The following is a 13,402-nucleotide window of genomic DNA, read 5'->3' as shown; positions in this document are numbered from 1 at the left end:
CCCCTCTAAGTACAATTGGTTTGCTATAAAGGAGAGAGGGCTTTTTTTCTTTTTCTCATTTATCTTTACTGTTTAAAATACTAGATTATAAATCCACAATGAATTTTACGTAGAAATTGTTGAGAAGTACATGTCAGCACAAAACCCATATTTTTGGGAAGGTGGGAAACAGTAAAAGTACTTATTTTTCATGAAAAAAATGCAGATGTTTGAGACATGGGCTGGAACTTAGTGCTGGAGGTCCTTTGAACGGTGTTAATGAAATCATATGACTAGTAAGCGCTGCAATATGCTGTGTGGAAAAGTTGGATTCTGTGGTAGGTGGTCCTGAGACATGTTGATCAGCCTACCAGAGGAGAGGGAAATTTCACTGGGTTTTATTCCTGATTCTCGGCACTGAATTTCTTGATGGTGAAATGTACAAGCTAGCAGGTACAATTCAAAGCTTTATCCATGGGTTTAAGCAGTTCTTTAGGAAATGTAAATGCAGATGATATTTAGCGGGACAGGTTTCAAGAAGGAGTATAAGTCACCCCCATCTGCCATAAGGCTTCTGGAAGATTGCAGTTATCTTGGAGGTAAATATTTGTTAGTTGCCCAAAAAAGATTAGGAGATCAAAACTCATTCCTACCGGATCAGCACCATAAGGAATTTGGAAGCAAAGCACTAACTGGAAAGCAGCACAAGGCTCAAGCTGCCTTGTAGCTTGTACCTCCTCAGCCAGGACTGTGATAGATGGTGGAGCAGTGAGTGACCCAAGCAGACTTGACCAAATCAGAACTGTCAGTTTGCTAAGACTTTCAGCCCCAAACTAGGACCACAAGTAAATGAATCCTATAATACAAATGTTATTGTTGGTATTCAGAAGATCAACATAAGCATTAAGTGGTTACTTATGGATATCCCTAACCTCGATCTTGGTATATATCCAGTCTAACGACCACATTCATTCAGTGCCAAAATGCAGAGCAGTTCAGATTGTTGTGGAAGAAGCTAAGTATTAAACATGTAATGAAATGCTAAGGCAGCAGTCTCTATGGCCACAAGATGTCCTGATCCCTTTTGCACCCTCTTAAACTTCTGAGCGCCTGCATGTTAATTTGGATTGACCCATGTCTGTTTGGCTGTGAGGTGCAAATTGTCCTGATGAGATGTGTGAGCATGTATTTCTGATTTGCCAAGTATGTGTCACACAAGTACTGCATCTGGCCTTCCTTGCCAGTGTTTGGGAGCGCTTTTAAAACTGCTGAGTCAAGTGGCTTGACAGACCCTCACAGAACAAGGGGGACAGACTATATACCAGTTAGCAAGTTAAACCTCATCACCAAGGGTGAAGAGTAAAGACTCTTTGCTATTGAAGTTAAAAACAAAGTAAATGATAAGCTTGTACAAACACCTGGTGTAGCTGAAAAAAGGGAAAGAAATAGATTGTTGTGAATGAAAGAGTTGATAATAATCTCTTGATAATAGTTTTGCATAGAAAGATGCTCTGTTGGCTAACCAATAGTTGATAAGGAATGTATGGGAAAAGCTCCATTTACCCAAGGTCCTGAGTGTGTGAGGCTCCATTAACAATAAATGTGCTGCTGTAATATTCTGCCAAAGAAGAGGTTTGGTTTGTAGAGGTGTAGGATTCTAGCAAAAAGCTTCTAGGATGATATTTATGGGGAGTATACAGAAGACATGTATTTTGTTTGTCTGTGTTCTTAACTGGTTGCATTTTTCTTTTAGCTGAAATAAAACCTGTGTTTCTTCTGTTTGAAGCAACAAAAATGGCTAGTATTCATTCTGATATAGATGGACATGTAAGCATTTGTTCATGCCTCATTGCCTTCAGAGATGTGCACAAGAATGTTCTGTAATAGACTTGAATGGATAATCTTTGCTATTCAAAATTCAGACCGGATACAAATTTTGCAAAGTAAGCTAGGTCACAGCTACGGTTGAGTAAGAGATAGGCTGCTTCCAAACCTGATATTTACAGTTCTGTCACATTTCTTACTAGTTTTCCTCTGTATAGCCAACCAGTTAGGCATGCAAGAAGAAAAAAACAAGTAGTAAGATTTACTGGGGATGTAAAAATGTCAAATTTTTCTTCAATTGCTGTGTTTGTTTTGGTCAAGTGAACTCAATTTTCAGTGCAGAATGAATAATTATCCCTGAGTTCTACTGAAACCAAAAGAAAATAAAGGCAGAACACAATTTCATTCATTCATATCATGTTTTGGAAGGCTGAATACCTTTTATTTTAGTTATTGTTTTGATCTGGTTTGCCCTCTTTCATAAATTTTACACTATTTGATGAAGAAAGAGTATGGATCAATTTGACTCATTCCTTCTGTGTCTGTCAGATCTTTTACAGTCTCTGTTGGGGAAAAAATGGGTGTTAACAGAAAAGAAAAAATTATCCTTTCATGCAAGGTTCTGTGCAAGATGAGTTCTGAATTCTGAGGATATTTAAGCATTTTAATGGTCTCTGGCCTAAACTAGTCCTGAGTATTGAGGTTGTAGGTTTCATATGGTTTTCACAATATTGTATCTTTTTGTGTTTCACTCCATCATAGGATATTACCAGCTTGCTTCATACCATCTATGAGGTAGTTGATGCATCAGTAAACCATTCTCCTAGTTCCAGTAAAACTCTGCGAGTGAAACTTACTGTGGCACCAGATGGCAGCCAGAAGAAGAAAAGTATATTGTTAAATCATACTGGTAAGGATGTGCATTCAACAGCAGGGAAAAAAAGGGATCTTAAATGTCCATCTTCATATTTTGTCAATACAAATAAGCGAATGTTTAAGGCAAATAATTCTGTGGGTATTTTAAATGCCATTAATCTGATTTAAGATCTCAGGTGCAAAATTGCCTACATTTCTTTCCACATGTGCCTAGCAAATTAGGGTTTCATTTCCGATTGACTTTTTTCTCTTGGCAGCAACGAGAGGAAAAATTACATGTTGTGTAATTGTGTTTGCATACTGAAAGGCAGATTTAAGGCCTTTTCTATTTGTGCCACTCTAACTGTGCTATTATTACAGCATTCAGTTTGTGTGAAAACAAGGTGTGGTATAAAAATTCTTTTTGCCACAACCTATCACTGTTGCTGGATAAAAATAAACAATTAAGCATAACCAAACTTCATGAGTCTATGTGTAAAAATTGCACACATTTTTTTTAATACTGAAAGGGCATGCCATTATAAAATGGCTTATGCTGCGATGGATTGTTCACCTTATATTCACTCTTAATAATAGGTCTATGAATGTAATTGCTTCAGTAGTTTAAGAACTACTAAATTAGAAGTCTTACAGTATTTTGTGTAATACTTCAGTAGAAAATGTGGACACCTTATCCAGGAGAGGAGCCTTGATATCTGGGTTTTAATATAGACATCTACTCAGCCAAGTGCAGACATTAGAAAATTTGCACTGCTGGAAAGCTTTGTCATGCATTAGTGCAAGATTGAAATCCAAACTTCCAAGCCCTCCTGAGGGACAAGCTTATCAGTGTGAATGTGGCCCCATTTAACCAACCAAGTGGCTCTCAGCCCAATCCCGATGAATGTTTTACAGCCAAAGTTATGTCTGCTTAAAATCTGTCCCGTGGGCAAAAGCACTTTCAAGAAGGCTTTATGAAATGATGCATCACATCTTGATCTACAGACTAGAAAAAATGTATTTGCCATGTATCATATTAGTTATACTGATTAGGAAGGACAGCAATGTGAGAATAACGTCCTTTTTCTTGCTGGCAGATTTGCAGAGTGCAAGGCATAGGGCTGAAAGTAAAGCCAATGAAGAGTTAAGAAGCTCTGAAAAGAAGCAACGGGCTTCTCTCAGGTAAGGGAAAAGAAATGAGTCTTCTGAGAGGTGGTGGGTAGCTTTGAGGAATCCTCAACCATTGATGAATTTGTATTTATTTATTTATTTAGAAATACTAAAGCAGCAGCATTAGAGTGTTTTTTCTCCCCAGAGCAGGCAGCTGATAGTATCAACATGTGAATACTTCATATAAAAAAAGCAGCAATGAAGTTTTGATTGCATTTTAAGTCTCTCTCTTTCAAGTGTGAAAGTTCTTTTGTTGCATTTTCATCTTGTCTGCTCCTGAGAGGACATATAGTATCTGCAGATACTGTACCTATTAGTGAACTTTAAGCAATGCATCACAGCCTTCTGGCTAAGGGTGTCCTGAAGTCTTTTCATCTTCATAGAAGCCATCTCCTACCTGTCCCCATTCTTTCAGCCCATCCTTTTCACTGGTCAGTTCAATTAGATCCAAGCTTTTTTAATGCATTCTTGCTTAGTGGACCACAACCACTTCTCCTACTGCCTTTCCTCCTGGAGGAAGCAGCTTTGGGCTGGCACCGGAATGTTGAGCAGAATGAGAGGGAAATGAAGCTTGTAGCTGAGGAGCAGACAGAATCAGCTATGCAGAAAGCAGTCTTCATAGAGCGTGTCCTACAGAGTATTCAACAGCCAAAGCTTCCAGCATGCTGACAGCTTCATGCTCCCTTCTGCTGCAGTAGTTCTGGTTACAGCAGCTGTGGGTGTCCCAGCCCCACTGGCAGTGTATGTTTGTGCGGTTAGTAGAGGAAAATTCACCTCACTTAGCAGAGTGGCTTTCTCTGCTGACTCCCACCTGCCATAAATCCCTCTCCCCCACTTCCATATCAGGTTCTCCTTTACAGAATTAGTTATTAAGTATCACCTATGTAAGAATTAGCCTGCTGACTTACAACCAATACATTTATTGTAATCTTGAAGGGAAACTAGGACTGTTTCATTTTCAGAATGTACAGTATTATTTTGGATGCCAGTCCTGAGCAGGCCTTTTTCTTCTGGAAATGTGTAATCGTGCCTTTTGCAAGGCTGGCAAGAATATGTATCTACCCTGATATTGTGGCTTCTTTCTGGCACTGAACTTCAGAGTTTGTGTTAGTCATTTACAATGTATTTTTCAAGTGTTAAATTTTTTACAGCTAGGAAAAAATGTTCGCCTCTCAAGACAAGTGTAGGTGTGCTGATCCTTTTCTGAACTGGGTATTTGAATGGGTAGAAAAATAAAACAAGCGCAGGTGATTCTGATACATTTTGGTGTAGATCTGTTGCTCCAAGTAGGTCGTTTCAGTGTACAGTATCAGTTTCATTTAGGATTTTCTACTTCATGCTAAGGAAGAGAAAAATGTTTACAGAAATGCCATAGTAATCATATTGCATTTGTATTTGTTTCTTCCTCTGCAAAATAAAAATCAATTCTGGCTTTCCTTGGATTTAGGGATATTTATCCAAAAGAAATGTATTGAGTTTAATGCATTTATCAGAAGGAGGAACATTCAATTTTATTAAAAATGACAACAAAAATGTGCCTTCCTTTTCCGGACAGAGTAAAAATGTTAATGAGTTACACCACTGTATGAAAGGCAGCTGGATTAAATTTCAGAATTAAAGATGAATTATGTTAGAAACTCTGTACAAAATAAACAGCACTGAGTGTAAACTGGAAGTTTTTGCTTACTGGTCTAAAAGTGGTCCTCAGGTTTCCACTGACAAAGGTTTACCCTTTCAATTTAATGCACTCTTTGATAACCTGCCTCAAAAGTCCTCTTTCAGTTTGAAGTCCCTCTCTTATCCACCTTTAAAGTCCTGTTTTTGGAAATGTTTTAGGAATGGCACCCTTTTCATTCATACACATAGGCACAGAGGCATCAAATAGTGGGGTAGATGCTTGGTCCTGCTGCATTTGTCTTTCTCATCCTTTTGGTAGGAGGCTTCCTAGAGTGGACAAGACAGTATCCTTTGCTGATCAGCATCAGGCAACTGTCAGCATCTGACATCTCATTAAGTGTGGACAGGACAAAGAGTCTGGCTGCTGTGTGTGCTACATTGGTATTGGTGCACACTGGCTAAATTGCTGTCAGGAAAGCTGAGCCTCATCACCATCTCATGATATTAGCACTGAAGCTTCCCCTCAAGAACAGCAATGAGAACTTGTGAGAAGTGCACACATCTCACAGATTCAGTCACTTAGGAATTCTAAGCAAGATGTGATTAATATTCAAGATAGAATGGATAGGAATGTTTTTATCCCGAAGGTGGGAGATAAATGGGTTAGATTTTTCAACTGCTGGAAGCTACAGGCAGGAGTTTTCACCTGTAGGGCTGATACAAGTATCAAGATCAAGCAGCTACATTCATAGCTAGCTTGCCTGGCGTGTGAGGTAGAAAATGGTGGTGGAAGAAAGCTGGCAGGAAGCTCTGTGAGCTGGATATTCTAATGCCACCCTGGTTTGTTTGGTTGAGTGTAACATGGAAAACATGATGCACACCAGTCTCTAAACTACAGATGTACATTCTCTCTCACTCTTTCTTCCCAGCTTAAGTGATTTATCCCTGGCTGCCCTAAGCTGTATGTTATCTGTGAGGAGGCTTTCAGGAAATGTCTCTGCATTTTTCTGCCCAGAACTCTGCCACCACTCTATTCCATTTACCCACAGTGTCGCTGTATTCTTACCATTAGAATGGCAGTCCAGTGCGGGAATTTTAGACAGAGCTTTCAGACATTCCACAACTCTTAAGCAGATGCCTTTTTTATTAAAAACAAATATATGTCGTAGAATCACAGAATCCTTGGAGCTGGAAGGGACACTTAAAGGTCATCTAGTCCAGCTCCCTTGCAATGGACAGGGACATCCGTGGTGAGATCAGGTTGCTGAGAGCCTGGTCCAGCCTGGCCTTGAAATAAGGATGAGGGTTCCACCACATTTCCAGGCAACCTGTTCCAGTGCCTCACCATCCTCACTGCAAAAGACTTCTTCCTCATATCCAACTGAAATCTACCCTCTTTAAGTTTGAAATCAGTAGCAAAAATGTGTATTTTTACACTCCTCATGTTATGCATGCTTGATGCATGTGGATATTCCCGTATACAAACAGAAGAGCACTGTGCGGCTGGGTGCCAGACGGCTCCATTCTCAGAAGTACTTTTACTTCTCTTTGACAGTAGAGCACATCTCTCATCAGTGTGTAATTGCTTTGCTGTGTATATTTGTATTGCTGAACGTCATCTTGCATGCAAGCAAGCTATTAGAATGGAGGGCTGTGGCAGTACTGGCATAGCTTTTCTTCTGTATCTTGATGAGAGATGGATTTTATTACAAGAAAAAAAAAAAACAAACAGGTTCCCTGTTAATTTTGTTTTCAACAGACAGTGCTGCGTGCAGTGTTACTTAATGTGCTGGATCAAACCCAATGGTGTTTTTTTGAGGGTTGACTGTGCATTGTCTTCAGCACTTGTGTGCAAGTCCTGATAGTTTCTATAGACAACCTGGCAACGTCAGCTAGCCAAGTTCTACTCCAGAGATCTTTTAAGTTGATTTGCAAAAGAGTAACAACCTTTAAAGGTGTGTCTTTGCAGGTAGGGTACCTAGCTGGCAATCTATCTAGAAAATTAAAGAACACCTGGACATTCCCTCTTTTTTGACAGTACCACATGTCACTTCTGAAATTTAAAGCTGGCTCAGTTTTACAGCTTAGCTGCTTTCCAGGAAGTCTCTCCTTCGTTCAGGACACTCTACATCTACCATAGCAGACTAAAAACAGAGTGCCTGCCACCATATAGAATGGAACCTGTACCTAGCAACTCATATAAGATACGAGGACAAATTCCAGTCGTAAGCTGACATCACTGCAATCCCATGGAGTGTATGATAAAGCAAAGCGTCTCATGGTCTTGGAAGCTAAAGTATCTGAATGACAGGCAGTTCTTGTCCTGTTTGTTATATTGAAGATATATTGCTTGTATCTGCAAACATCCATTTAAAATGCTGAATTAAATTGTTGGGCAACTATAAAATCTGTAGCTGACTTTTTTTTCTGTCTCATAAATGGATGGTATTTCAGATATTTATTCACAGGAAATAGTTCTGCTATAAATAAAATTGCAAAGCTGAGCAGGAAAAGGAGTTGGGATTCTGAAGCCCGTGGCTGATCTGACCTTATTATTTGTGTATTGGAAAGCAGCAGTTATCTCCAGGTGTCCTGCCAACACCTCTTCTTCTCAGGTTCTCTCTAGTTATGACACCTGCTGCTTGACTTTCTGAAGCAGATACACGAGTGTGTATCTGACACAAGGCTTACCCTAGTGCTCACACTCCCTAGCACTGGAAGGGACAGACGTGAACTGAACAGCAGGCATGTCCAGATGAGAGAATAAGTTGAATGGGTTGGCCCTAAGACAAAATGTAATAAATCCTTGAAGCATTTTTATTTGGTTTTGCATGTGTGATGCAATTGGAAAGCCTCCTTTGCTTTGCAACATCAGGGTCAATTTATATTAGAAGAAAGAACAGTCAGTTCAGGCCTATCAACTTAGCAAATCTGGTCACCCAGAATTTCAAGCATTTGTTGTTTCTTTGTGAGCCACTCCTGTCACTTCAAAGGGGCCATTCGTTGTTGATTTGCAGATGGTGATAACAACAATAAAGAACTTCTGCTGAACTGTAATTTTGCTTTCTGCTGACAGATATCACCAGAGTGAGAACAATCCAGAGCAAAGTGAGTGCTACCGTCATTGTGTTGATGAGAACATTGAAAGGAGAAACCACTATTTGGATCTTGCAGGAATCGAAAACTACACGTCAAAGTTTGGGCCAGGTAATTTGGTAGTTTATGTCACAACTTTTGGTCTTTAAGTTCTTTAGTTGAATGTTTCACATCAGGGCAAAGGAATTTTGAAGAAAAAGAACTGTATGAATGCTACAAGGTGGAATCACAATGGAGTGGCTAAGGTGCTGCAAGTCTGCTTTGAAGTACTTGTTTGTGTAGGTCAACTTGGATGTGAGCCTAGGCAAACAATCTTTCTATCTGAATTATTAAGTTTAGTCTATGGGTGAGGTGAAGACTGATTTTTGGATAGCAGAGGTCATTCTGAAGATGATACCAGCGTGTATTTGGAGGGTTTTTTTTTGTACTTGTTGCAGGCCAAAAAATCAGAGAATGTGGGTTTATACCTGGAATTTTGCTTCTGTTCCCCAGTTAAAGCGACTTGGATTTCCTCCCTTTCCCTGTCCTCCGTCAAGTTCTTACTATTCTGCTCGCAGTTATTTTGCTGCATTTCAAATAGATGAATGAAAGAGAATGAAATGTAAAAACTTTTAAATATATGTAATGGAACATATGTTTACATATGTAGATATATGTGTGTGTATTATTTACGAATCAAAATTATTAAATGCAATTAAACTAGACAGCTATAATTGCATTTACTTCCTTAGGAAAAATTTACTCTGCTGATAATACTGTCCCTGCCAACTGTGTGCTACTAATTAAAACTTGGAAATACTAGATGACTAATTCAGCTTGTTATTCTGTAGGATCTCCTCCAGCAGCTCAAAAACATGACCCACCAAGCAGAGTTGTGAGTCAAACTAGATCCCGTTCTCATGAACCTGAAACCTTCCATGCCCACCATAGGAAATCTCAAGTGGTGGATCCAAGCCACATCAATCTGGCTGAGAGTTCTTATGCCAAGATTGCAGAAATCCAACAGAGGCTCCGGAACCAGGACTCAAACAAGCACTTTGTGAGATCTCCCAAGGCCCAGGGTAAAAATGTTGCTCCTGTGCATTCTGGAAGGGCAGTAAGAAATAAATCTTTTCAAGGAGGGGCCATCCCGATGGCTTCCCCAAGTGCACGGGTGGGCCAGAATCTTCCTTATCTCCCCTTGCAGTCTCAACAGGTTCACAAGAAGCATAAGCAGAGGGCAAAGGAGAATCACCAAATGTGCAAAACCTTCCAGTCTCCAGGGACAGTTGTGGAAAAGGAACATGTGAGAGACCTGCCCACAGTCATTCTATATGAAGGTCAAGTTGGACAAATGATACAGAGACATGAACACCACCACCACCACGAGCACCACCACCACTACCATCACTTCTACCAGACATAAAACAGATCCCACCAACATCCTCCAAGAATCATCCCATATGAAGGAAGCACGTTCTTGTGACATCAGAACTAAGGCATTACTGATTAATATTATTGTTACTCCATTAATATTCAGCTAGCATTTATTTTAGAGGTTATATGGAACTCTTGAAACTTACCCTATTTATATGTCGTGGAACTGCATAGCTTACTTAAACAACTTGTGGATTTTTTTTTTGTTTTTAAGTGGCTTGTAAAACAGCAAACAGCCATAGCTTTTTGAGCTGTGATTTAATGCAGGTCGTCAACGCACTTCTTTACAAGTACTACTTCCATTATAGAAGGAAAGATACTTCAAACACTATTGCAGACATCTAGCTTACCAGTCTGCTTGCTGTATGTCGGCTGATCGCACACAAGCCTTTTATCAGGGGAGCAATGATCGAAGTTTTGGACTCCAGAGATGCTCAGAATAACAGAAAATACAAACAGCTGCTACCTCTAGTATTATTCAGATTTTATTTTCTTTTTATTGATTGTAATGTGCTACAGGGGGAATTTTAATATACTGCATTGGTGTAGCCTGTTTGTGTTCACATCCTTTCAAATTATCTTAACTACGTGGAAACATTAGCTATACTTGTCAACAGAGCTACATTTGTACAACTTACACTTTATTTTCTTTGAGATTCTTCACTGACACAAGTACAGTTTGTTATATACTGGGTAATATTTAAATATACCTTTTTTTTTTTTTTTTTTTTTCTATTGCTTACTCTCCATTCTGTTTGGGGTAACCATTTGAAAAGAGGAGGATGTGAAATGGTGTTATCAAAACCATCACTAAACTTTAGTGCTTGGGCCATAAGTATAATTGATGGGGGTTTGAGAAGGATAGAGGTTATTTGGGGGGGTGGGGGGGTGTTGTTTTGTTTAAGTCCACAGTTCTTTGTTTTGAGAAAGAATTGAGGAAAATATACTTTCTCACTTTAAATGTTGGCAAATATATATAAGATATAAATATAAATATATATATATAAATATGCACACTCAGGTACATTTTGTTGTGTTTTAGAGATCTGTGGTTTGAGTATTGACATTATGATTTTTTCAATAACAGTGACATTATGAAACACGTAACGTGGCATTTTCATAGGTGCCTCCAAGTAAAATTTCTGCAGCACCTACCAATTTGTGCTTCTCCCATTTTAGAGACAATTGACCGTGTAAAAAAAAGAAAGGTCTTTCACAGTCATTTTGGCCTCTTCTGCTTTTTTCATATCAAAGAGCTTCCTTTCCATGGAGGAGAATGAGACCATGCTCACAAGACCTCACTGGCTGCTGAGAAATTTAAAATTCAAAAGCAAATTGTAAAAGTGAAAAAAGAAAAGGGGGTCAGTACAATCAAGATGTACTTTGTGTGGGGCCCAGCTTTATGGTGCATTTGGTTGAGTTTTGTAAAGCTCACTACTTTGCAGGTAGAAAGTGACTGAAAAACGCCTATGTTGCTTTCGGTACTTTGAGGTAGGGAAATCCTTACGTAAAAACATAAATGTTCTATCAAACGTATTTGCTTTTGGTTTTAATTATTTTCAATGTTGTGGTATTTTGTCTATAGTATATATTGTAAAATGTAACTATCCCACATTGTTATAAGCCCTTCATCATTACCTTTCTTCTGACTAGAGTTGATCAGTCCAAAAAGGAGCACTGACCAGCACTGCTGATCACTTTCAGAGGGATGTCGCCCATCCTAAGAATGCGGAGACATCAACTTTTAAACATAAAGTTGAAGGCTTTGCCTTCTTTTGGAATGGGAGTAGAATGGCTGCTTCTTGGTAAATAAGGTCCATCTTTTGTCTCCCTGAATCAGCAGCTGTTCTGGCTTCTTGTCCTCTTTAAAAACAAAAAATCTGTTGTTTTTTTTTTTAAAGCTGTCAACGGTGTATTCTGTTTGATCTACAAAAATGTTCTGGAAGTGTGTTTGATCTGTGTGACAACTATACTGTTCTGTTTGTTTTTTAAATTCCTAAAGTCCAAAAATATTTATATTCAGAACTCTCTGTATTGAAAACGTGAAAAGGCCACAAATTTGGTTAGTTACCACTGAGTTGTTCTAGTCTAAGCCTTTTTTGCTGCTTGTGTATCATTCTTTTCAATGTATATATAATTATGGACTGCAAGAAAAAAGGCATTTATATGTCTAGTAGAAGGAATAAGCTTATTTATATTATAGTGTTAACAAAGTCTGATGTATTCAAGTGACTTACGTTATACCGCATGCAAACACACGAGTGTACATTCCATCTAAGGAGGGATGCCATGCTATTTGTTTTGAAAATATACTTAAAGCTGTTCTCTTTTCGGTGGGGCGTATGCCAGAAAGACTGGGAGGTGGGAATTATTTCCTCCTCAATTTTTCCAATGCAGACCATTGCTGAAACCAGAAAATGTGCAGGAAAACTAGAATGCTCTCAGAGCTGTGGGTTTTTCTAACAAAGCGCTGAAAAGGGGCATAAAAACCCTCTCACTGAAAGATAATTTTGCTTGAAAAGATAACAGCACCAATAACAAAAATCCATCTGAATGAAAAGTGTGCAGTAGTAGCTGTGCAAATGAGCTTTGGAATGTAACACAACTGGCCATGGGATGGATACAGCCTTGCATTAATTTGTTTGGTGTTTTCTATTTGGAGATTCAAACGACAAATTCTGCCTTGTTTAGATCCTGTGAAATACAAAACTGTTAATAACGTGGCATCCCCATGCTAAAACTTTACACCAGCCATGTATGAACATACAGTATCTAAGTACTGTTTTGCAGTTGTGTTACGTGCATTAAGTGTGAATAACATGTAGCACAGTTTCTTTTCACAGAACCCAAACTTTCCGTATCTTTTAAAACGTTTGCTTTTCAGTATTTTGTATAGTAAATATAGATGGTTTTGACTAAATGCTTTATTTATTTAACAGCAAAAACTGTGCCAAGAGAACCCCCTGTTAATTAAAGTTTTACTAGTTCAGAAAGTATATTTCCTTCTTCTTCTTGTGGATTTCAGGGGCTTATTGCAATTGCTGTCAGTGCTTGCAGATCTCACTGATGAAAGAGCTTGCGTTAACGTTTTTGGGAATAGGATCAGACCATGAGGTATGGACTTGGTATGCTTTGGCTTTATAATTAAAGTGCTAACTTTACAAATTGCATTTCTTGTTCCCTACTACTGTCTTTCAAACATCCGCCCATCAGTTTTTCACTAATAGAAACTAAGACCCAGTTGATGTAATGGCTGGAGTACAGGCTGTCCTGGTGTAGCAGCAGACCACCCACCTCAGGCAAACCCAGCAAGCCACGTTATCTTTGACCCCTTTGGCTGCCTTCCTACCCTAGTCACCATGAGCACAGAACAGCAAATACAGCTGGAGAAGTAACTTAGAGGAAGTGATATATGTATGTTTGTACTGAGAGGTATCCTCTGTTA

At 38.9% G+C, this 13,402-nt stretch overlaps 1 protein-coding gene across 1 annotated transcript in view; it reads left to right on the top strand.

Moving 5' to 3' along the window:
- NKD1 (NKD inhibitor of Wnt signaling pathway 1) overlaps positions 1–13,127 on the top strand; it is a 103,306-nt gene extending 90,179 nt beyond the window's left edge. Inside the window, exons 7-10 of the mRNA XM_015873513.3 lie at positions 2,566–2,713; positions 3,756–3,840; positions 8,522–8,652; positions 9,372–13,127. Of these exons, the coding sequence (XP_015728999.2) occupies positions 2,566–2,713; positions 3,756–3,840; positions 8,522–8,652; positions 9,372–9,946 (939 nt within the window). The 3' untranslated portion in view covers positions 9,947–13,127. The remainder of the gene's footprint in view (positions 1–2,565; positions 2,714–3,755; positions 3,841–8,521; positions 8,653–9,371) is intronic.
- The last annotated feature ends 275 nt before the right edge of the window (positions 13,128–13,402 follow it).

Source organism: Coturnix japonica, chromosome 6, assembly GCF_054131305.1.
Source record: "Coturnix japonica strain WE chromosome 6, WE-NBRP24, whole genome shotgun sequence".
NCBI classification, from domain to species: Eukaryota; Metazoa; Chordata; class Aves; order Galliformes; family Phasianidae; genus Coturnix; species Coturnix japonica.
Note: the sequence above shows the minus strand (reverse complement) of the source record. Positions and strands in the feature narration are given on the sequence as shown.